Below are 25,132 nucleotides of genomic sequence, written 5' to 3' on the forward strand. Positions count from 1 at the left end.
ACTCAGATGCGCTTTAAACAGCTTTGTCTATTCCAGTTTTCGTAGGCCACCCTTCCCCCAACTTGAGTGATTTTGTGACTTATTTTAAAAGGTTTCCCACCCAGTTTTCAAAAGTGTCGTAAAGAAAGACAGTCACAAATTTTGTTGCAACTTATGTAGCCCATAAATATACCATATCAGTTTAATACGTTCTTCCCCAATGTAGCTAGTAGAGAATGGCTTCATAGATAGGAAGTCCAATGGAGCAGGCCTTATGAAATCATGGTCCTCCACGTGCCGGTGAACAGGGGCCATATCAGCCATCCAGACTTGATAAAAGGGGTCAGCAGTACCCTGAAACGCATCATTAAATAAATTGAAATTTATTGAACAACCAGTTATGAAAGTGCGCCCCTTGTTCCCCACACGCTTGACTTCTATGGTCTGGCGTTCTTCTACTTCTTATGAAATCAGAGGCATAAGGAAGAAAAGTCTCATGTACCTCTAGGATAGCTCGATACAAAATTGATCTGTACGGTTGGGAGCATGAGTCCATGGCATCATGTTAACAGATCCACTTAGAGATGTTTTCCCATGACATTAAATTACATGTTGTCAATTCATAAGTACCATTATGGAGAGAAAAAGGGAAGTGCACATCTTTAAAAAATGATTTATTACTGAAACATTTGTTCTCCGATTGTCTTCACATGTGGACACTGTTATCAAGGCTTTATACAGAAAATATCATATGATCAATGCACAAGTAGATGGCAAAAATTGTAACATAATGCTTTTACCTTCCAAGGTCTCTAGCAATGCTATTAAGAAGTAAAAGATAACACTTGCTATGTATATGCCTATGTCCATACCATGTAGCTTGGGAACAACTTAGCAGCAACTAACCTACTGCGAAAGGTAGTGGGCACAACCCTTCTCTGTGCCGAAGATGGTTAATAGTGCTCAATGTGGTTGATCGTTTTAGTGCAAAGTCTGCCCTTTAGTATAAGTAGCTCCCACCCAACCCTATTTTTGCTATTTAAAACGTACAAGCCCTAATCATAAAATAGAAGTCTGTCGTAGTGAAATCACTGCCCAACTTTATAAATGAAGGCAAATTAGATATATGTACCATACTGAGGAGAAACTATTGTGCTTGTCTCTGTGTGCCAGTTGCTAGATATCAAGAATAAAAGGTGCTCACATTGACTCTAAATCCCTGATAACGCTTTACCAGCATAAAACTATAAAAAGATCCTTGGGTTACATTCTCTGGCCTATACAATATACGGTACTTTTTTTTTTGGGATTTCTCATAATTCAAACAGGTTGATAAACTTGATTCTTATTATTTAGATTATATTACTCCATATAAAAGTTTCTGTTAGGCTCACATGGTTAGTAAATCACTCTATAAAAGCATTTTTACACTTCATATTGCACATTAACGTTCTTTTGATAAACACAATATTGTCTTGCTCTCCATGTACAAAAATTTACAAAAAATCTGTAACAAAATTCAAAAACACATTGCGAACTCAACATAAAAAACACAAGAAACACAAGTCAGTTCAATTTTAAAACCTCAACACAAACATAAGGAAATGTTACGACATATATATATTGTTCTAATATTACAAGCCATTTCAAAATAGAGTTTCCTGTAGTATAAATCTATATTTTCAGGTCAGAACACAAAATATATATATATAGGCACAGAAGCAAAGCCATACAAAGATAAGAGGTCACATTCTACAAATAAGAGGTTGTCACTTGTCCTCAACGTACAGTTCAATAAAATTTATAAAACTGGTATAATAAAGAGCATATTCTCAGCTTAGGGTCAATAAAACTGCTTCCACTGGAGTGTATCTAAAGAAACTGTGTAGATACAATTTACACAGGCAATGCTTTCAAAGCAGTCGGCGTACTCAAGGGTTCTGTTCCAGACAGGGCTGGATGACCTAATGCACGCAATTTTCTGAACTGCGTCAAATCCAGGAGTCAGTGGCTCTTAAAATGTGCATTTACTGCTCCAGAAGATATATATTTTTTTCTAACTAGTGTTAAAGATATAAATAAAAACTCAGTGCACATAAAATGTTATGGTAGTGTGATCAATATATACAAACTGAAAAGAATGGCGTGGTATTAAACAAGCAGGAAGTGCTCAAACCCACATGCAGTTGTGCATATATATAGGGGAGCAAATCCTGCACTTGTGGCCCGTTGCTAATGACGATCCCCAGCAAAAATGCATAGAGTGGAGGATGACCGCAGCGAACCACAATAGACATCCTACACAAGATAGCAATTATGTGGATGTGATAATCAATATAACACATCCACATAATTGCCATCTTGTGTAGGATGTCTATTGTGGTACTTGTGGTTCGATGCGGTCATCCTCCACTGTATGCATTTTTGCTGGGGATAGTCATTAGCAACGGGCCACAAGTGCAGGATTTGCTCCCCTATATATATGCACAACTGCATGGGCGTTTGAGCACTTCCTGCTTGTTTAATACCTCGCCATTCTTTTCAGTTTGTATATAGAGATTTCTGGAGGTGTATAAACTCCAATTTAAATGTGCCTGCTTTCCATCTACAGGCTACATTTAGGTGCGCCTGTGAGGCCTGGGCCTTATCAGCCAGTCTTGAGTGGGACTCGCAGACTCCTCCCTCCTCCCATTGCTAGCATGGTTACATGCTGGAGGTAACTGGTGAGCTGTTTGTGAGTCGGCCTCATGCTCCTGTAATTTGCCTACTGGCTCCTGGTATTGCCCACATAGGCACAGGTAGGTGAGTGTTAGGTCCCGAGCTACTTGAGAAACCTTGGCGTGGTGCCCGGGCTTAGACATGTTCTACACCGTAGGACATGTTGGCTAATCTCTCAATTTTAAAATCAGTTTGAGGGTTTAGTAAGACCGCAGAGTGCACCTGTCTTTGCTATTATTTTATATAGTGTGATCAATAGTCAACTGCAACAAAACTCTGCAACAGGTCCGTCAAGTTGGAAGGTGGGTGGCCTTAATACTGCAATACCCAGTCTCTCCTGCTTTTCTAAATGAGACATAGGATCCTATGGTGATCTAAGCTCAGTTTTGTAAATCTGCACAATGCCCGAGTTACTGCATCCACTAAAATACATCCATATTCGAAGCTGGGGATGGCAGGGCAAGGTGAGATTCCTGCAGGGCATCTCCATACCTTCTGGTCCCAGCCTGAAGTGTGACATGCAGACTCCTGGCACATCACTACTGCTGGCCAATTAATGGCTTCTGTCATGTGCTGGGCCCGCCTACTACTTTGCTGAGGTCAATTGGGAGGTGACTATGCCCAGCTATTCCTAGTTTCCTCAGGGCCCAGAGAACCCCTTTAAAGCTGGATCATCATGAATAAGGACATGCTAAAAAAGGGACAACCTAGCAGCCTCACCAATGTCTACTGAGCTCCAGGTGAAACTCCATCTTTGACCAAACTATACAGTTAGCAAATTAATTATTATTTTTCTTCCCTTCAGTTTATTTACTTTTAGTTTTTTTAGTGTAGAGTCCAGAAAAAAAGTGTTAAAACCTGGAAATGAGCTGCCATTTAAAAATTTGGCTTTTTTTTACACGAGCGATCAGGAAAGTGTGAAAGATGGATGATTTTGCATACATATTGAATCAGTTTTGTCTGCGATTGGCTTGACAGCCGGTTCAGACCTGAGCGTTTTACAGTACGTTCCTACGCGCTGTAAAACGCTCAACAAGGAGAAACCAATGCTTCCCTATCGGCATGGTTCTCACCTGGGCGTTTTACAGCGCGTACGATCGCGCTGTAAAATGCCTGACGCCCCAAGAAGTTCAGGAGCTTCTTTGGGGCGTAGTGTCGCGCGTTCCCGTACATATACTTCCGGGAACGCACGACAATGGGCGTTCGCTTGTCTCCGCGGCGCGATTGTAAACGCCCGTACAATTGCGCATACAGAGCGTACGTTCAGTACGCTCTGGTGTGAACCCAGCGTCAGTGTTTCCCTCCGGATTGCAACCGGCCCTGAAGAATAGCACACAGCATCTGCTAGCAAACATTGGTGAGAAACGTATCGCACATGGATGCGATGGCTACTGCCAGCACTCGCCCCATACAGATTATTTCTGGGCTGCAGAGTCCTGTTTAAAGAGCACAATCTGCTGGCAAAATAATGATGACTTATTTGTCTGCATAAATGATTTCACCAGATGAATGAGCACCTTGGTCGTTCATCAGGTGCTGGCGGCATCCTTACACGGGCGATCGGGAATAAGTGTTTGTACTAGTAGTCGTTCTCAATAAACTGCGTGACATTTACCATGTGTAAATCCGACTTTATGTGCATAAACAAATTGAAATTAATGGGTCAGTGTTCAGCTTGGATGCGGTCTGTTGGATGGATGGCCCATGTGAAAGGAGCTTTAGTCTCCCCATTTGGTACCTTTACAGCACTACAGCCTCATGCATTCATTAGGCCGTGGGTCTGCTTAACCTATACAATGGCACATCCGGTCATACAGTATGGTAGGCAAGAGGTGTATAGTATTCATTAATACTGTGTTAGAGGTGTAAGTGTTCTGTAGAAACGTTGCTCGTAGGGGAGAATACGGTGCCTCATCAAAGCACCATACATGTCTCATGGTTTGAAAGGTCCCATGCGGGCTTTATGTGCCCACGGGAACAACATTTGTTGCAATTCCTGATACACTGATAATTCTACTACCTGAGCAGTTGCCAGAAAATCCTGAAAGTGTGACACGCTGGGAATCTTCACCAGGCAGTAAAAAATAAAATAAAAAAATTATTAAAAGAAAAAGGTGAGTGGTTTAACAAAAAATGCTAGATTGTATATTTGCTGACTGCACTGCCAATGCTAATTAAAGATGGAGCTTCACTTAACCTTCACAGACTAATGGCTATTGATATATAAAAAATAAAAATAAATAAATCTGTATGGTCGGTAATAAGTTTGGAAACTAATCGTACGACATTAGCACTACAAATATTTTGCTGGTTCAGAAATTTGTACAAAGGCTTCAAATCTAGAGAGAGTGTTAACATATAAAAACAGTGCATATACAAAATACATATTAAAACGACATGTGCAAGGCCTGCACTTAATCCTCTATGTTCCAGGTGTGGCAGCAACATCCATGCTGATAATGTATCCATTAGTCACTGTGCTCATGTACAAAGCTTTGACGGCACTACACGGACCTCGTGTCATTCATTTTGTGCTCAATGAAAACAGCAGTCGGGAGGAATCTTTAAAAATACAGATCGCAGTCTGTCAACTAATAATTTACTATACATTTTTTTTTTTCTCCATATGTAAAAATATAAAAAGAGATATGCCATTTAAAACAAAAGCTTGGCGATTTGCCACGTACTAGCGTACAATTTATACCATTCCACCTACTGTGCAGTAACACCTGACTGCGCTATGTGCAAATTCCATTACCTGCTCCCGCGTGACCCATGTAATCTCGTTCGGTCAGCACTTAGTTAATTGTTAACTGGAGTGAAATGCTGGGTTACGACTTCCTAGGCTTATTATGGGGCTGCAGATTTAAGGCCATTAATACATGACAATAGATAAGCACGTGCCAAGTGAGCAATGTATTATCTTCATTAAAGGGGTTGTCTAGGACTTGAATGACGTCCATGATGAAGACATTGCTGCAGGACTGACGGGGACGACCAGCGTGGGGGATCTGTCAGAGAATAATATTCATTTTTAATGTTCCACATTCATGGGCGGTTAGATTATCAACCACATAATTTTATGTGGAAATGTGCAAGCTTTTCACAACACGAATGCCATGTAGCTAAATGAACCCTGGACGATATCGGACTGACCAGTTAGAAATGAAACCTCCACAGAAGGGGACTCGTAACTAACCTGGTAGTCGGTCTACCTATTACATGGGACATTTCCAAACGCCTTCAATCTGGAAAGTGAATGATGAGCATTATCAAGGTTTCTGTGGTAAGAAGGCTCGGTAACTGTCTCGGGTACTTGCAAGTGCCCGGGATCCCTGTGGAAAGCTGTACTTTCCGTCATATAGACCTTGGGCTTCTGATGGTATTTCAGCCTATATGTGTCAGTCATACAGTTGTCCACAGAGAAGTAGGTAGTGAGGGAGACTGTGTCATTTACATGGGAAATGGGATCCAGATCCATCTTTGAGTGACAGTCATACATTGTAGATCCAGACACATTTGGTATGTGTATTTGTAAACCACTGCTGTGATAGGAGTCTTTCTTTGGATAGTAGTCTATATCAGCATCTGGTCCGATAAAATCACCAGGCGAATGCTTCTCGGCACTGACTGAATGTACAGGAGACAATATGTCCGGGTGTGCAGCCGGTGCAAAACCCAACTCAGTTCTTGGCATAGTGCTTCGTATATACTTTTTGGGAGGAAGAGGGGGAGGTAAATTGTCACGGTGATTTCCACAGCAGCCGTTCTGCTCTTCAGCAGATGGAAAATATGGGGTGTTCATGTACTGCACCCTATATGCAGAAGGACTGCCTGGAGAGTATGCCTGCCCATTCATCTGCCCCAGTGGTGAGTGCTCAATGTGCAGACAACAATTTTCTGGAGAGCAGGGTGACAGATGAGTCTTCTGGGAGTCTTCTGGTTTCATGGTGTAGTTCTTACGTAATGATAGGGAAGGTGAGCGAATGTCCTTTTTACAGTCACCAATTTGCTTCCTTTAGAAGGAACAGAAGTTAAAATTAGTAAATGCAAATTACAAAGATGACAATAATGTGTTTAAAGAAGATCAGTTCATTTTCTAAACTTCTAACAAAAGCCATCACAGATGTTTCCAAAGCTTTACTGCAGCAACGTAGTAAAAGGGATATTTGACAATACTCAATTATCATAAAGCGGCCAAAAAGAACACGGAAAAGCCAGAAGAGAAGTTCTGTGTGGTAGGCTCATGGAGATTTTTTTCAAATCGTCTGTGCAGCAGTACAATATTGATGGCCTATCCTCAGGGTAGGTCATCAATATCAGATTGGCGGGGATGAAACTCCATTCACCCTCGCCGATCTGCTGTTTGAAGCGCTTTGAATGGGAGGAGCAGTTGTGCACGGCGGCACTAAGGAATGATAACCGTAATCCTACCGCTTTGTGGTCAAGATCCAGGGTGCAGTCTGTATCCAGATGAAACTGAGTCGACTTGCACCGATCGGACTATTAGCTGCTAAAGGTGGCGAGGTCTGTTTGATCCCTGTTATAGCCCTGTGGTATAAACCTCAGCTGACCCTAGTTGCTAAATAATAGGAGCAGCCTAACCACAGGGCACTTGTCCTTAAAAGGGCGACCCCGTCAGGAACCCTACCCCTGTATACTGGCCCTGGTTGGCCCTAATCTAATCCCACTCCCTACATACACGTTTCATATTTGAGGAATCATCAGGGGAAGATTATCTAGGATTTTAAAACACAGAATGGACGGTCGGGTGATACCAGTTATAACACACCCAAATAATCATCCATTAAGTGTATAGACAGATGGGGAAGGGAGTGCTGGATATCATTTGGGTGTGTTATAACTGGTATCACCCGACCGTCCATTCTGTGTTTTAAAATAACAGGGATTAAAACAGACCTCGCCACCTTTAGCAGCTAAAAGTCTGATTGGAACAAGACAACTCCGTTTCATCTGGATTCAGACTGCACCCTGGATCTTGACGACAGAGCGGTAGGATTAAGGTTATCATTCCTTAGTGCCGCCGTGCACCTTTACCTTTGTTTTTTTGTTCAGGTGCCCATTGGGTCTTTACTACCGCTATTTTCGTTTCTATTATTTAGTATTATTTATCAATCAAGGGCCTATCCGTTTAATAGTGAATTAGTAAAAGTTATGTTTTAATATAACAATTGATCACTACTTTATGTTCTTTAGTCTGATTTTGTAGTGACCTTCATTTTTGACAAATACACAATTGTCTCTTCCCTGTTCTCTGAGGAGCAGTTGTAATTCCACTGCACAGCATCTACAAGCAAGACATTGCACAGTGTAATTTTGAAGCAATAGCAGCACGAGTGGAGCAGACGCTTTAAACAAATCGATTGATGGAGGTGCCAGGAGTTTTGACTACCACCAATCTGATATCGATGACCTATCCTGTAGTGCTGTACAATCACACTTTAACATCTACGTACATAGCTGTTTTTTGCAGGATGACATACATTTTTTTCCAATAAATTATTTCGGGGTACTGTCACCCAGTGGCTGTAATGGCTTCATCATCGCAAGTTATTAAAAAGCTCATGACATTTTTTTAATGGGTACCTGTGACAGATGCCACACAGTTCATCTGTCAATGAGTAGTGGTTGTCCTGATCTATTCTATCTATTCTATCTATCTATTCTATCTATCGTGACACAGTGAGGGGGTTGTGTCTGGCAAGGCAGGTATTTTCCTCCCAGCATGTGCGGCTGGGCTGGTTTCCAGCCAGGTGAGGTCAAATACTGGACCGGAGTTTAAGTGCAGGTCCGGGTTTTGGCATGGCATGGCTGTCCTTAAATAGGCAGCTGGGCTCCGCAAAGAGGCCTCTGTATTTGGGATCCGAGGCTTTGTGCCGTGCTGGAGGGCTGAGAGCCGCAGGCTGGGGAAACAGGCCCCCTAAAGCCTGCTGTGGACTACTGGAGGCAGAACTGCCAGCAAGGTGACTTTCCAGTGTGTGTAAATTAACACCAAGACTGCAAAGTTACGTGCTGTTTTGTGCAATTGCCTCAAGTGTGAATAAACACTGATGTTTTGAGTTAAGAACTTGTATTTTGCCTCTGTACTGCGCCCGATTACCCTATCTACCAGAGCGAAACTCCACAATTGGTAGAGGATGCGGGCAAGAGCAGTGAGGCTGGCGTGAACGCCAATATTTTTGGTTTCTGCATTTTTCGGGCACCGTTGTATGTCGTACATTAAACCAGCTGTATTACAACCAGTGCCCCACGACAAAATGGAGGCTGTTGTGAAGGCCCTCATGGAGGCTAATCTGCAGCAGCGAGACAAACCTGCAGCAACGCAAGGCTAATAAGCAGCAGCAGGAGACTAACCAGTTGCTGCTACAACATGTGATGGCTTTGCAGACAGCAGGACATCGAAACCTACCTGGCGATGTACGAGAAAGTGGCCATCAGGGAAAAGCTACCCCGTGACCAGTGGGCTGAGGTCGTCGCTCCATTCCTGGCATCTGATTCCTAGCGGGTGTATTTCGACTTGCCGGACGGTCAAGCGGCGGACTGCCGAAAAGTAAAGGGCGAGATTTTGGCAAGGGGGTGAATGTGTTGGTCCGGGCCCAGCGGGTACATCAGTGGGGGGTTTAAGCCGGCTGAGCCTGCGAGGACCCAGTATTATGACTTACTCCACCTCTTGCAAAAGTGGCTACAGCCTTATGTGCCAAGTCCCACGGCTATGATGGATAGACTATTGGCTGATATGTTCTGAAGGGCTCTGCCACCCTCTCTCCAGCACTGGATCGGCCAGGTGTCTCCTGGCAACGCCCTAGAAATGGTGGACCTGGTGGAGCGCTATGAGGCTACCAAGGGGGTTATTTTGGGAGGGGGGCAGTCAAACCCTGTAAATCTTCATCCCAGACCCGGTGACTTGTACCAACCAAACCCACCCAGGGTTTACCCTCTACGGACCTGGCTCCGATAGTCTGCTGGCAATGTCAGGAGCCGGGCCATGTAAGAGCTGACTGTCCCCATCAGGTGAAACCCATGGATACTAACTATGGCTACCGTCAGTCGCTATATGCCAGGAAGCTGTGTGCAGCAGGTACCCCAAAAACTCAACCACCTGTGCCAGGTGGAGGCAGGAGACACTCCAGCGGAGGCTCTGCTGGACTCAGGGAGTCTGGTGTCCCTAGTAAGGGCTCCCCTGGTACAGTCAGCGAAGTATACTGGCCGGAAAGTCAGGGTCATGTGCATCCATGGAGACTTAAAAAGTCTATCCCACCGCCCTGGTGTCTCTAACCACAGGGGCTGGCAGATGGACTCACGAAGTGGCAGTTGCCCCAAATTTACACTACAAACTTATAATAGGGAGAGACTTCTCGGCACTGTGGCCTGCTATGAGAGTGACTGATACCCATGAGACAGGGGTAACCCTAGCAGAGTGGCCCGGCTCAGGGGAAGGGGGGGGGGGGGGGGGGAAAGACCGAAGGGACAGCTGTAGGGGTGACTGCCACTTCGGTGGAAGAGGGAGAGACAACCCCGCTAAGTGTGATGGTGGGAGACGTGGAGGACTTGCCGCTGGGTCCTGAATTGGCAGACCTCAATGTCTCCGGGGATAATTTTGGTACAGCCAGATGTCGGGACCCAACCCTATCCCGCGCCTGGGAAAATGTGTTAATAGTAGATGGTGAGCCACAACAACCTGGGGCAGAGTCTGCATTTCCCCGTTTTGTGGTTCATCAGGATATGTTGTATCAGGTAAACCAACTACGGGGTGAGCCTATTAAACAGTTGGTGGTCGCCAAGGCTTATCGCAAGCTTGTGTTAGATCAAGCCCAACAAAAAGGTCTCGGTGGTCACCTGGGGCTGCAGAAAACAAGATAGTATTCTACAGCGGTTTTACTGGCCCAGCATGTGGAAGAGTTTTATGAGTCTTGCCCGACCTGCCAGATAACTAGCCCCCAGCCACATTTCCGTAGTCCCCTAGTACCTCTCCTGATTATCGAAGTACCATTTGAACGAATAGCTACGGACCTTATAGGCCCAGTACCGAAGTCTGCCAGAGGGCATCAACACATCTTAGTCATTCTAGACTATGCCACTCAGTACCCGGAGGTGGTGCCACTGTGACATACCTCTGCCAAACTTATAACTAAGGAGTTAATGGAGATGTTTTCACGAGTAGGACTACCTAAAGAGGTTCTGACCGACCAAGGGACACCTTTTATATCCATGGTGATGAGGGAACTCTAAGTTCCTGCACATAAAACAACTACAGACGTCCGTTTACCATCCGCAAACGGACGGTCTAGTAGATCGATTTAACCAAACATTAAAAAATATGTTGAAATAGGTAGTGTCTAAAGATGGGAAGGACTGGGACTTTCTTCTGCCCTATCATGTTCGCAGTGCGAGATGTACCTCAGGCCTCTACTGGGTTCTCGCCCTTCGAACTGCTATATGGCAGACACCCTCGCGGTCTCTTGGACGTGGCCAAAGAGGCGTAGGAACAACAACCCACTCCAAATAAAAAGGGTCATTAAGTACGTTACCCAGATGCAAGATCGGATAGGAGACAGTGTTGCCTCTTGTTAGGGAGCATATGGATATGGAGGCAGATCAGCGAGCCCAGAGTCGGGTCTATAATCAGCAGGCTCGGGTCCGAATCTTTAACCCGGGCGGTTGAGTTTTGATTCTGGTGCCGACCGTGGAAAGTAAGTTCATGGCTAGGTGGCAGGGGCCCTGCGAGGTACTTGAGGAAATTGGAGATGTAAACTACAAGGTACACCAGCCAGGGCGGGGAAAGCCGGAGCAGGTTTACCATGTGAATTTACTCAAACTGTGGAAAGATAGGGAAACCTGTACAGAAGACAGCCTGCGGCCAGGTTTTCTAGGAGAAGAGGTACCGGCCCCTCTGTCTGATGCAAGAGAGGCGGCTGCCACAGTAAAAATTGCTGACAGCCTCTCCTCTAAACAGACTCAGGAGGCCAGGGAGTTTGTTAGTCGGAACACTGATGTGTTCTCGGAGCTCCCTGGACGCACATCCATAATCCAGCATGACACAGTCACTGAGACTCAGGCAAAAGTCAGATTAAAACCATATCGGGTACCAGAGGCTCGGCGACAAGCCATATCGGAGGAGGTGCAGCTAATGTTGCAGCTGGACGTCATTAAGGAGTCAAAAAGTGAGTGAGCCAGTCCTGTAGTATTGATACCCAGACCGGATGGGACGTTACGGTTTTGTAACGACTTTCAAAAACTTAACAAGGTTTCCAAATTCGATGCGTATCCCATGCCCCGGGTGGATGAGCTTATCGAGAGGTTAGGACAAGCCCGGTATTTTTATGTTTTGGACCTCACGAAAGGGTACTGGCAGGTGCCCTTAACAGAGGCTGCCAAAGAGAAAACTGCCTTCATCACGCCTGAGGGGCTGTATCAATATAAGCTCTTACCCTTGGTCTGCATGGCGCCCCCGCCACTTTTCAGCGACTAATGGACATTGTGCTTCGTCCACATCGTTCTGCTTCGGCTTACCTGGACGAGATGGTCATCCACAGTAACGACTGGGAAAGTCACCTACTCAAAGTGCAGGCTAGAGTGGACTCACTTCGGAAAGCTGGCCTAACCGCTAACCCCCCAAAAAAGTGCGATAGGGTTATAAGAGACTAAGTAACGGGTATGTAATTTGTCATCAAACCCCAAGTGAACAAAATAGAGGCGATACGGAATTGGCCCCGATCTGTCACCACTAGGCAAATAAAGTCATTCCTGGGAATGGTGGGCTATTACATGAGGTTTGTTCCCCACTTTGCTACTCTAGCCACGCCCCCTTGACAGGGCTCTTGAAGGGACGAAAATCAGTGATGGTTCGCTGGGATGATCGGGCAGAAGAGGCTTTTGCCGCTTTAAAGTCGGCCCTGTGTGGGTCACCGGTTTTGGTGACGCCCGACTTCAAGAGGGAGCTCGTGGTACAAACTGATGCCTCCGAAGTAGGCCTCAGTGCTGTACTGTCTCAGGAAGTCAACGGGGAGGAGCATCCCGTTGTCTTCCTAAGCCGCAAGCTCACACCAGCCGAAACCCGGTACAGTATAGTGGAGAGAGAGTGCCTGGCTATCAAGTGGGCACTTGAGTCTCTCCGCTACTATTTGTTGGGGAGAAAGTTCCGCCTGTTGACCGACCACTACCCTCTCAAATGGATGAGCCAGGTCAAAGACAGGAATGCCCGGGTCACCAGATAGTTTTTGTCTCTTCAGAACTAAGTTCTCAGTAGAACACAGAGCAGGCCGGTTGCAGGGAAACGCGGATGCCCTGTCCCGGGTGCATTGTCTGGCATATGTCCACCCCCTCAGGGTTGAAGATAGGGGAGGGTGTATGTGACACAGTGAGGGGTTGTGTCTGGCATGGCAGGTATTTTCCTCCCAGCATGTGCGGCTGGGCTGGTTTCCAGCCAGGTGAGGTCAAATACCGGACCGGAGTTTTAATGCCGGTCCGGGTTTTGGCAGCACATGGCTGTTCTTAAATAGGCAGCTGGGCTCAGCAGAGAGTTCTCTGTATTTGGGATCTGAGGCTTTGTGCCGTGCTGGAGGGCTGAGAGCCGCACGCTGTAAACAACTGGAGGCAGAACTGCCAGCAAGGTGACTTGTGTTATATGAACTTTCCATTGTGTGTGAATAAACACCAAGACTGCAAAGTACAATTGCCTCAAATGTGAATAAACACTGAAGTTTTGAGCTAAGAATTTTGCCGCCCGCTTAGCCCATCTACCAGAGCGAAACGCTACTAACACACATATATATATCTCATCAGGATAGGTCATCAATATCAGGTCAGTGGCGGTGCAATTCCCGGCACCCCGACCGATCAGTTGTTTGAGGAGGTGGCACTCCATGCAAGCGCTGCTTCCTGTTCATTACACTACACGTCATCTCCCTTGCAGCGGTGGCGTAATGTAATTATTAAAGTGAATGGAGCAAGTACTTGTCATCACACGGCACCACCAAAACTTCCAAGACAACAGGCAATGCAACCAACAGGAAACTGCGCTCGCAACAGCTGATCGGCGGGGGTTCCAGGTGTCGGCCTCCGCCGACCGGATGTTGATGACCTATCCTGATGATAGGTCATCAATATAAATAGCAGGAGAACCACTTTAAGGTACGCCTTAACAGGGGCTTGTACTGGACAGTTCTGCCTCAGTGATTAAAATGCCAGAGCTGGCAGTGAGTAGTCTTCCTTTGTCAGCGCCATAATCTGCATTAATCGCAGTGCACAGAGGATTAAACAGTTGCAATTAAATTTCTCTCAGATCCTGGCTGTTCGTGCTGGAGGGTGCGTGTTGTTCAAAGAAGTCCCACAGTGGTTGATCACATGGGCACTTCTCGCAATATATGTGATTATGTGAGAAGGATTTTAAGAGACCCTTCACTTCAAGAAAAAATATATATAAAATTTACATTAACTGGGGAATGAACAAAATACTTACCTGGTGACCTCCATTTGATGTTTTTAGCTGCAGATCCGGGCTCCTCTTCTGCCATCCAAGATGACCACACCGTTTCTCATATGCACGCTGTGCAGAGGAAGCCAAAGACTTCCTACTTGCTCCGCCCTCTCGGATTGGGCAGCACTGTTCATGTGAGTAGTGCTGGCCAATCCAAGGGCAGCAGGAAGTGTCTTGGGCTACCAGTATGCATCAGGAAATCAGAGAAGCGGTGTGGCCATCTTGGATGACAGAAGAGGGGCAAGGAACTGTCGGATCTGCTGCTACAAATATGAAAAGAAAGGCGACATGCAAGTGTACCGTTTATTCCCTAGTTAAAGTGATTTTTTTTTCTTGAACCCAATGGTCGCTTTAAGAAAACAGAACCATTCCTCCTTGTCCTGGTGAGGTTGTGCAGCATCTAGTACATTTTATCCAGAAAATGAATGTATAAGCATTAACAGTATTTGGCACATATTCTCTGAATGAAGATGTAAAGAGTGTGGTTATACATTGTGTGCACATTCAGGGTCTATGTAAGCACCAAATAGGCATTTAGACAATCCGAGAGTAAATCAAAACCCATACACAGTACACTACGCATGATAGATGCCAAATGATCAAATATTCTGTATTACCAGAGGGCCAGAGAAAAGTACACAAAACTAACGTATGTAGAAACCCTCCATGAAGAAGGCCCAAAAGAAGATCTGTAGCAGCCGTAAAGTAGTTCTATGCTGGAAACAGGCACCATCTTCTGGATTATCAGATACCAGAGGATTTACTGGATTTCATGTACAGGTCAGACAAACACACACACACAGCCATGATTCTAGTAACAAAACGCATGAAAAAACAAAAAAGAAAGCAGTGGAGAATAAATTCCAGCCCTACCTTTGACCAGATGGACTGTGCATATGCAAGGGCTCACGAGGAACTGGGGATAACCGATCTTCATATCTACTACGCTCCAAACCATTATAATCTTTGATGTAACCTTAAATACAAAATAGCAAGCATTAAAAAAAATAGCTAAAGGTACCCCTGTGTCTTCATATACAGTACACCATTCTCTGATTAATAAGGACTAGACTAAGTGGGACATAGAAAATATTCGGCTGCAGTTCCAGAGCCAGCACAGCAGATGGCAGCAGTGATCCACCAGGAAGACTACACAGCAGGAGGGAGGCATGCCTTTGAGTAATGCTCGCTGACACCAGGAGGGTTTGTCTTCAGGATTCCAGTCCATTTAAAAATAGAAGCGTTATTTTTCTCTTCTGCTGACACGGAGAGCCATGCATGGCTAAAACTAGCTAGTGATTCTGTTCTGAAGCCTGGCCCAGGGCTCTTTGCAAAACTAAATATGGCAGATGTTTGCATCCTTGCCTGTAGAACCAATGCTGCATTATCTGAATAAGGGTGGGTGGTAGTGCAAAATGCCTTACAATAACAGACCCTCAAGTAAGTATGCTTGTCATGTGGCAGGAGACCTTCACCTTTCGTTTTATACCAGTGAATGCTCCCCTGTGAGTGCATGAGAAGTCACTGCATTTCCGTATCCCCGATAGGGCTGCAGACCTAGACCACCCATGGTTCAATCGAACCGAACTTAAAATGACCATAGGACCCTTTGCTAGCCCAGGTTCACTTTGTCTGAACGACAAGACAATATGATTAGTAGTCTGAATGAGAGCTAGACCTGAACAGAGGCATCACTGAAATGAGCTATGCTCCAGAAACAACGTAAGCAAGACTGAACCAGCAAGTTCAGTATTAGAAAACAGGGCTGCTTCTTCCATAAACAGTGCCACACCTGTCCACAGGTTATGTGCGATATTACAGCTCAGTCCCATTCATTTTAATCAAGCCTACCAGCAATACCAGAACGGATGTGGTGCTGTTTCTACTAGAAGCAGCCATATGTTTCTAAATTTCTACAACCCCTTTAACAGAAGGGCATGAACGAAAATTCCCTAACCATACGTTACTAAAGAACCTGCCCCCTTATAATCCTAGTCTATTCTCCAAGGGCAGGTTAAAGGGGTTTGCCGAGACTTCTATACGGATGACCTATTACCTGCATAGGTATCTGATTGGTGGGGGTCCGACACCCAGGACCACTGATGATCAGTTGTTTGAGAAGGCACCAGTGCTTCACACTTAAATTAACACTGTGGCCTTCTCGCAGCTTATTTTAGGCCATGTGATGTCACGTTCATTGGTCACATAAGGCACAGCTCAGCCGCACTGAAGTGAAGCCCCATTGATGGCTTGATAGTAAGCTGAGAGAAGGCCCAGGCTGAATGGTGGTGGTCCTGGGTGTCAGACCCTCACCGATCAGATACGGATGACCTATCCTGAGGATAGCACAAAGATGAAGGTTGACAGCAGCATATCCAAGCAGATTTCTTTTATTCACAATGGGTCCATAAAAAGGGTGTATACAAACACCAAAATAAAGTGCAACACTTCGACTACGCAGTAGTCTGTCAATGCTTGAGAAGGACTACTGCGTAGTCGAAGTGTTGCACTTTATTCTGGTGTTTGTATACACCCTTTTTATGGACTCATTGTGAATAAAAGAAATCTGCTTGGATATGCTGCTGTCAACCTTCTTTGTGCTATTCTACTGACCGTGTGGATCTGTGGTCAAAGGACGAGCTGTTGCATTCCTAAAGCAAGTCTCAGTGGTCACTTGTGCTGCTCTCATACGAATATTTCTACTATCCTGAGGATAGGTCTTCAGTATACAAGTCTCAGAAAACCCCTTTAGATGTTACAGTAAATAATTTGACCCATACATAATCCCCAGTAAAATGATTGCAGTTCACATGCATTCCCAATAGCTTACCATTTAACGGACTTCTACTGTGTGGAGAGGTAGAAAGAAATCCATTCCCTGGCTGCTGATGGTCACTGAAATACAGAAGATATCACCATGAAGATATAAAACTGTGCCCTCAACCAAGTCTCACATCCGGAAAACACATTAAACGAGTCATCTGGTTTGGAAAATCCTTCCTGCCCTGACCTGTTTAAAGGGGTATTCCAGTTAGCATAAGTCATCCTCTATACAGTGAAGATCAGTGGGGGCCTGACCGCTGGGACCCTCACCAAGCACTAGAATGCGGGAATGGAGTGGCAGTTCAGGCATGCACACTACTGCTCCCATCATCCCTATAGGACTGCTGGAGATAGTGTACACCTCGGCTATCTTTGGCAGTAACATACACTTTGAATGGAGTGGAGGGGCGCTTACTTGACCAATTAAAAAGGTGAAAATTCAAAGATGTGACATTAAGGGTCCATTCACACGTCCGTAATTTCTTGCGGACCCAGTCATTTCCATGGGGCAGCACAATGTGCTGCCCGGATATGGAATTGCAGACCCGCACTTCTGGGTCCGCAATTCCGTTCCTGAAAAAAAATAGAACATGTCCTATTCTTGTCCGCAATTGCGGACAAGAATAGGCATATTCTATTAGTGCCGGCGGAACGCACATTGCCGTGTCCGTGTTTTGCGGATCCGCAAAACACGTTATGGACATGTGAATGGACCCTAAAAGGTCATAGTTACGCATGACTACTTTGTTGCGGATTTTCACATAGTACAGTATAATACAACTGGATGAGGTTTTACGTATTCCCCTGTACACACTGTGGCGGCAGAAATCCATGGATTTTAGGGCACGCTAGAGATTAACATCGGCAGCACTATCTTATTTGTTACAGATTTCTCTTTCAGTCACGATTTCATCTGGACCCATAGCATCACCGAGCTCCATCAGCAACGAGACCAGACAAGCCCATGTAGTAGAAGGCGACTTTCCCCCAACCTCATTCAGACCTTTTAATTCCTCCGATAAATAAAGTGAGACCCGGCAGAAGGGCCGAGGCAGGGACTCCATATAGTGCCATCTGTCACATTCAGCTAGCACAGAAGGTACGCAATGCTGCACCACTAGCTCACGCAGTCTGCTTTTTATGCATCCATTTGCCAACTTAATTCTTTAACGGCTTATGATGTAACTGCATGTCATAGGTCACAAGGGAGAGAATAGCGGATTGGCAGCAGTGTTATTCAGTTAACACTCCGATCCTGCCCAATCAAACCCTCAGATGCTGCGGTCAATAGCATCTGCGGCATCTGAGCAGTTAGACATATGGAGAGGACACCTGTGGCTCAGACGTGAAAAGACACAATTGCATGTTGGGCAGGACAGTTGTCACAACAACCGTCTGATGCCCAGTGAGTAACGTCCTCTGGTCCTATTTTAATGAATGTGCACAAATCCCAATACTCCCTGGATGTCAAACGGCTGCCATGGCAATTGTCTCTCCCAGTGAGCTTTAAATGGGTTGTGCGGTGGTATAATATTGATGAACTATCCTCTAAATAGAACAAGCCAGACTCAAGAAGGAGTCAAAAGAACCACCATATGAATGCACATCCAACAATATCCATGGATAAAAATATATATCAAGTTTATTAAACACCACCAACAGACAAACACATAAAAAAAAAAATTGTATACAATGTGAACAACGTGTCGGTAACAAAATAAAACCGACACAGAGAATCCACTGAACGTCCACTGATAAGGACATGCAATATATACCAGCTATACACAATGTAAACCTATAAATAACATGAGGACAATGTAGAATAAGATAAGGCCACTGATGAATAAAAACAGACCTCTAAATAGGTCATCAATATCAGATCAGCGGGGTTCCTAACTCCCTGGACACCCCTGCTGATCATCTATTTGAAGGGGTGGCAGTGCTCTGCCTCTTCACCATTTAACCTGTAAGGGTGGTGCAGTGTGATTACAACTGCTCATCCTGCCACTACAAGGGAGAAGGCGTGCAGTTAAAGGGCTTGTCCAAGTCATATTTATTGATGACCTATCCTCAGGATAGGTCATCAATATCAGATCGTCCGACACCCGGCACCCCCGCCGATCAGCTGTTTGAAGAGAAAGCGCGCGCACTGTGCCAGCGCCGCCTCCCCTTCACTGTTTACCTTCTAGCCATTGCATCTGCAGCGGTGAGCAGGTGTAATTACACCCAAGCCGTCCCATTCATTTCAATTGTACAGATCGCTCCTATACAAGTGTCTGGGAACGACTTGGGTGTAATTACACCTGCTCACCACTGCAGATGCAACGGCGAGAAGATAAACAGTGAAGAGGAGGCAGCGCTGGCACGGAGCACGCCTTCTCTTCAAACAGCTGATCGGCGGGGGTGCCGGGTGTCGGACCCCAGCCGATCTGATATTGATGACCTATCCTGAGGATAGGTCATCAATAAATATAAACTTGGAGAACCCATTTAACCCTTAGAAGGTTGGGCAATTCTCCCTTTTTGCATTAAAATTTTTCACTCCCCGCCTTCCCAGAGTCATAACTCTTTTATTTTTCCGTTCACATAGCTGTATGAGGGCTTATTTTTTACAGTTGCATACAATGTAGTGGGAAGCGGAGAAAAAATTCCAAATGGGTTGGAATTGGAAAACAAACGCAATTCTGCCACAGTTTTTTTTTACAATATTCACTATGTAGTAAAAGTGAACTGTTACCTTCATTCTCCAGGTCAGTATGATTACAACGATAGTACATTTGTAAAATTTTTCTTGCGTTTTAAGGCCTCTTTCACACTTGCGTTGTCCGGATCCGGCGTGTACTCCATTTGCCGGAAGTGCCCGCCGGATCCATAACACCGCAAGTGAACTGAAAGCATTTGAAGACGGATCCGTCTTCAAAATGCGTTCAGTGTTACTATGGCACCCAGGACGCTATTAAAGTCCTGGCTGCCATAGTAGTAGTGGGGAGCGGGGGAGCAGTATACTTACCGTCCGTGTGGCTCCCGGGGCGCTCCAGAATGACGTCAGAGCGCCCCATGCGCATGGATGACGTGATCCATGCGATCACGGCATCCATGCGCGTGGGGCGCCCTGACGTCACTCTGAAGCGCCCCGGGAGCCGCACGGACGGTAAGTATACTGCTCCCCCGCTCCCCACTACACTTTATCATGGCAAACAGGACTTTAGCGTCCTGGCAGCCATGGTAACCATTCAGAAAAAGCTAAACGTCGGATCCAGTAATGCCCTGAAACGACGTTCAGCTTAAGGCCGGATCCGGATTAATGCCTTTCAATGGGATCCGTTGCCTTGCGGCAAGTGTTCAGGATTTTTGACCGGAGCAAAAAGCGCAGCATGCTGCAGTATTTTCTCCGGCCAAAAAACGTTCCAGTCCTAAACTGAAGACATCCTGATGCATCCTGAACGGATTTCTCTCCATTCAGAATGAATGGGGATAATCCTGATCAGGATTCTTCCGGCATAGAGCCCCGACGACGGAACTCTATGCCGGAAAAGAACAACGCAAGTGTGAAAGAGCCCTTATCCGGAAATAAAATAAAAATTTAAATCTTGAAAAAGATTAAAAATTTTCATCACCATATTCTGACCCAACTTTTTTGTAGTTACGCGTACGGAGCAGTTACGCCATTCACCATATGGGATTAATATTGTTATATTTTAATAGTACAGGCGTTTTCGCATGTGATGATATGATTTTTTTTTTATTGGTTAAGTATTTTTGTTTTGGGGAAAGGGGAGTACGATATGAACTTTTATAATAAAAAAAAAATTGTCACCCTGGGTGACTATAACTGCTAATTATCAGATTGCCCATTGTGTTCATTGATGGCTATATAGCCATCATTGAACACTTCATTTTCAATATTAATAATACAGTGCTGCCAGCTAGTGGTCTGCATTGGTATATTCCACTAATAGTTGCCAGAGCCCGCTTGAGGCTTCGGCTTCTGGCCTGCTCAGATGCCGTGGTCACAATTGACCACGGCATCTGAGGGGCGAAATGTATGCAATCAGCCTTATGAATGATCGCATACATGTGCTGGGGGTCTCTGCTATTTGAAACAGAAACCCGGCGCCCTCTGCACGCACAAGCGGGCGCCATGTTTAAAGACGCAACATATACAGCAAACATTGAAAAGAGTTGAAGCTTTAAAGAGGACGCAAAGCTTGCACAAGTGCTGTGACGGCTTCAAACAGCAATATAAAAGACTGTAGCTGCCTACCCATAGTGCCCCTCCTGCACCTATATATGAGACTTAAAGGGGTATATCTGTCTGGAAACTTATTGCATATCTACAGGATATGCCATAAATATCTGATAATCTCTGGGACCCGCATTTGAGAATGGGGCCCCATCTTGTAATACACATGTGCAGCTCTCTCCATTCTCTTCTATGGAAGTTACATGGAAGAGTAAAGCACATTTAGCAGGCTATTTTTGGAACGCCTATAGAAGTGAATGGAGAGAGCCAAGCATGCACTGTCATCTCTCCATTCATGGTGGTGCGAGATGGGACTCCGTTCTTGAGATAGGTGTGGGTCCCAGAGGTGCATTAGCCTTAAATATCCAGATGGGAGTACATCCAGGTAGGACAGGAATCTCAGTACTCCATAGGGAACACTAGTACACCAGCCATCATAGCTACACCAATTTGCATCATGTCCAGATGGACTCCACTCAGAACTGGTACAGTCGGCGGGTTTTACAGATGTGAACCAACATTAAAACGCTGACATACGTGGCATTTGATGCAGTTTTCGAACCAAGTGCCAGCAGTGGATGGTAAAGAAAGGAGAAGTATACAGGAAAGATTCTACTGCTCATTTCTTCAATCTACTCCTTGCTCTGGCTTCAAACACTGTATCTGTGAAAGCAAATCATTGTGCATATTCTCATTTACCTGCAAAGACTTTCCTGAAGACCCTTCATATCAGCAAAGCTGGTTCCTTCAATAACTGGAGAATCCAGATTGCTTGAACCACTGCTGATGTGATCACTGCTTTCATATCCAGACTCCGCTCTCTGCATTTGCCAACTGTCAAGATGGTACATTTTGGAATCGGAATTGAGTTTGTTCCTCTCGGTCTGACTTTTCCCTAGAGATTCTAAAGAACTCCTGCTGCCCGATTCCTGTTTGACTTCATCCTCGTAGATGGTCATCAGGGTTTTCTTCTTGGGACTCTCTTTTGAACAGTGGTTAGCATTTTGACTCTTGACAGCCTGGTGTTTGCCATTAGACTGCGCTATATGCCGAGGGCTTGATTGGCTTTTCTCATTCTCATTAAAGATGCTATCCACGTTTAGAGTCTCTCGCATGGGTCTCCAGGGCTTTCTGTTCTTGCCGTTTGTCTTTTCTCTGTATTCCTGACTGCCGTCGGTATCGTAGCCATTCGAAGCATTGTTTTTCACTCGACTTAGCGGCCTGGATTCGGGGACTGTGGACTGCACTGCAGTAGAGGGAGAAACATGCCTGGCCTGCTGTTCAGATCTCGGCTGCTTATATGGCCCTCTTCCTTGACTGCTGAAGAAGTGAGGGTCAGGAAACTGCCTGAAACCATTTCTAGTAGGAGAAGATGCAGGTTTCAGTTGGGTTCCAGAGAAGGATTTTGATGGATATACTACAGCTCCAGAGGATTGTTCTGCAACAGAAAAATCAAAGAGATCAGTTTTATTCTCTAATTCATCTACTCTGAAGTCACTTCTGAACACTATTGGACTATTTTCACATGCAGATGATTTTTCCAATGTAGAGGCCAGATGTTAAACTAGGAGTAAATGGGATTTTAGCATACATTTAAGAAAAGGGGACATAAAGGATGCCATATGATTGAATATGCCAGTGGTACATATTTTGCATATGCACCAAAAACATGGTGGAAAACAAAGCCTTAAAGTCCTTTTACATGGACCTGGCAGATTATCAAGGATGAGCATTTGTAGAAACGCTAATTCCTGATAAAAGTTGTCAGTGATCATCCCATCGGGTGATCATGCCTTTCCGCTGGCACCAAGAATCATCGTGCCGTCTGAACAAGATCTTCTCTGCAGGAACAATTCGTTTCCACGGGGGACAAGTGTTCGCTACTTGTCCCCATACAGCGGAGGTAATTGCTTCATGTAAATTGAGTGCTCATCTCCGCTGACGATATGGCAGTTATCAGGAACGTCTGCTTCGCGCCCAATAATCAGATTGGCCCATGTAAAAAAAAAAATCTTTATTCTGACCGTGGACTAATTGGCAAAAAAATAAAAATAAAAAAGTTACGTAATGCATATGGCTAATCCTCCTTTATTAATAACATTTAACGCAGGATCATGACTGTTTTCAGAAATAAACTAAAGAAAAGTCTGTCTTTATAGTAAATCATTAGCATCAAATGGATCAAACTACCTTTCGGCCTGGCAGGTTCCTTCTTCTGCGTTTTATCCAAAGGCTTTCTTTGAGAAGATGATGCACTTTTTAGATTATTCGCTCTTTGGGCACATTCTCTGGACAAATCTTTCAATTTTTCCTGAGGATCATTACGACCTAATTTAACTTGAAAATAAATAAATAAATGTCTATAATTATTATTCCATTAGCTCAGTTCTGAGAAACGGCACATGCAGTGTTCTATATGGAGAGAATCCTTCCTTCAATACCTTTTTGAGATTTGATTACCGCATTTGTATATGATTTACATAGCTGCCTGTATAGGTAGGTACTCATACTGTATGTGAGCAGAACTCTTCAAATCCCACTGAAAACGGTATCAAGCTAATCCTTTCACTGTAATATTGTAACCACTGACATAGGTCATCATTACATTCACACATAAGTGTCTGTAATTATATATACATACACACTGACCTACTGCCAAGTGACCTATTAAATAAAAATTTGCAGGACATGTTTAATGGTAGGAACAGTCTGTCCAACTGCCGCATGTACTAGACACCCCACCCACATGATATTGCAACTGACTAATGCACATGGCTTTCAGCCACCCTTGGCAGCCAGATTGCCTGTTCTTACCCTAGGGCCAGGGCTACACACAGGGGCGAATTAGCCATAGACCTTACAGGAAAACTTCCCAGTAGGCCGATGCCTGGGGGGCCGCCTGGGCCCTCTCATAGCGGCCAGTGGATATATTTGGGGATGTATTTTGTGATGGACTGTGGTATTTGGCTTTGTTGGGGGGGTTTAATGTGCCGCAACATAGCATTGCTGGCCCTGCCTTCCATTAGTTTGGACCCGACTACAAAACAGGGCCACTTTTAGTATTTTTTCCAAGGCCACTTTAAGTTCCCAGTCCGCCCTTGGCTACACAGACTTTTGAGTGCTACTGATACAGCTAAAGTCCACAAGATCAGAGCAGAAACAGATAAGTACTAATAGTGCACTGTGTGGTTAGCTCTGGGACCCCCATTTATTGGCACAAAGGGGGGTCTCCTGATTTCTACAGTATGTGGCACTTCAGAAACTTCACTGTAGTTTACAGGAGTAATAAGATATGGCATATTCAGCAATTCCCAAACTACAGAGAAGGTAAGCACGTGCATGCATCGTCCAAACCCAGACAGAAGAATAGTTTCACATACCATACTTGAAAACTATATTACACTGGCGCTTTTATGCTCTGTGAACCTACCAATTCGAAATACTGCCTATTATCACACAATATAATTGTCATACTAAGGCTACATGCACACAACCGGTGGGTTTTGCTGTCCTCAAATTGCAGACCCGCAAAAAAACACGAATGCAATTTGCGGAACGGCACGGACAGCCATTAATATAACTGCCTATTCTTGTCCACCAAACGGACAAGAATACAAATAAAAAATACAGATGGCTCATTTGTACATGATATAAAGAGATTATATCACATGTAAAAGTCGAGGTGTCACTTACTGATTAACCTGTCCATGTAATAAGATATACATAGGAAGTACAACAAGGTCATTAAATAAAAGAATGGGGAAACATATTTATAATATCTATAGAAAATATGATGGCCATCCATTATCCCGACACTATAAGGAGAAACATGGGGGTTTAAGTGTGGGAACTCAATTCAGTGGAATAGAAAT

The 25,132-nt window shown here is 44.8% G+C and overlaps 1 protein-coding gene across 1 annotated transcript in view; it reads right to left on the bottom strand.

Moving 5' to 3' along the window:
- Positions 1-3,988: 3,988 nt before the first annotated feature.
- USP53 (ubiquitin specific peptidase 53) overlaps positions 3,989-25,132 on the bottom strand; it is a 53,474-nt gene continuing 32,330 nt past the window's right edge. Inside the window, exons 11-15 of the mRNA XM_040418270.1 lie at positions 23,451-23,597; positions 21,960-22,698; positions 17,025-17,089; positions 15,068-15,170; positions 3,989-6,713 (exon numbers count right to left, since the gene is read on the bottom strand). Coding sequence (XP_040274204.1) covers positions 5,909-6,713; positions 15,068-15,170; positions 17,025-17,089; positions 21,960-22,698; positions 23,451-23,597 — 1,859 coding nt within the window. The 3' untranslated portion in view covers positions 3,989-5,908. The remainder of the gene's footprint in view (positions 6,714-15,067; positions 15,171-17,024; positions 17,090-21,959; positions 22,699-23,450; positions 23,598-25,132) is intronic.

Source organism: Bufo bufo, chromosome 2 (genome assembly GCF_905171765.1).
Source record: "Bufo bufo chromosome 2, aBufBuf1.1, whole genome shotgun sequence".
In the NCBI taxonomy this organism is placed as follows: Eukaryota; Metazoa; Chordata; class Amphibia; order Anura; family Bufonidae; genus Bufo; species Bufo bufo.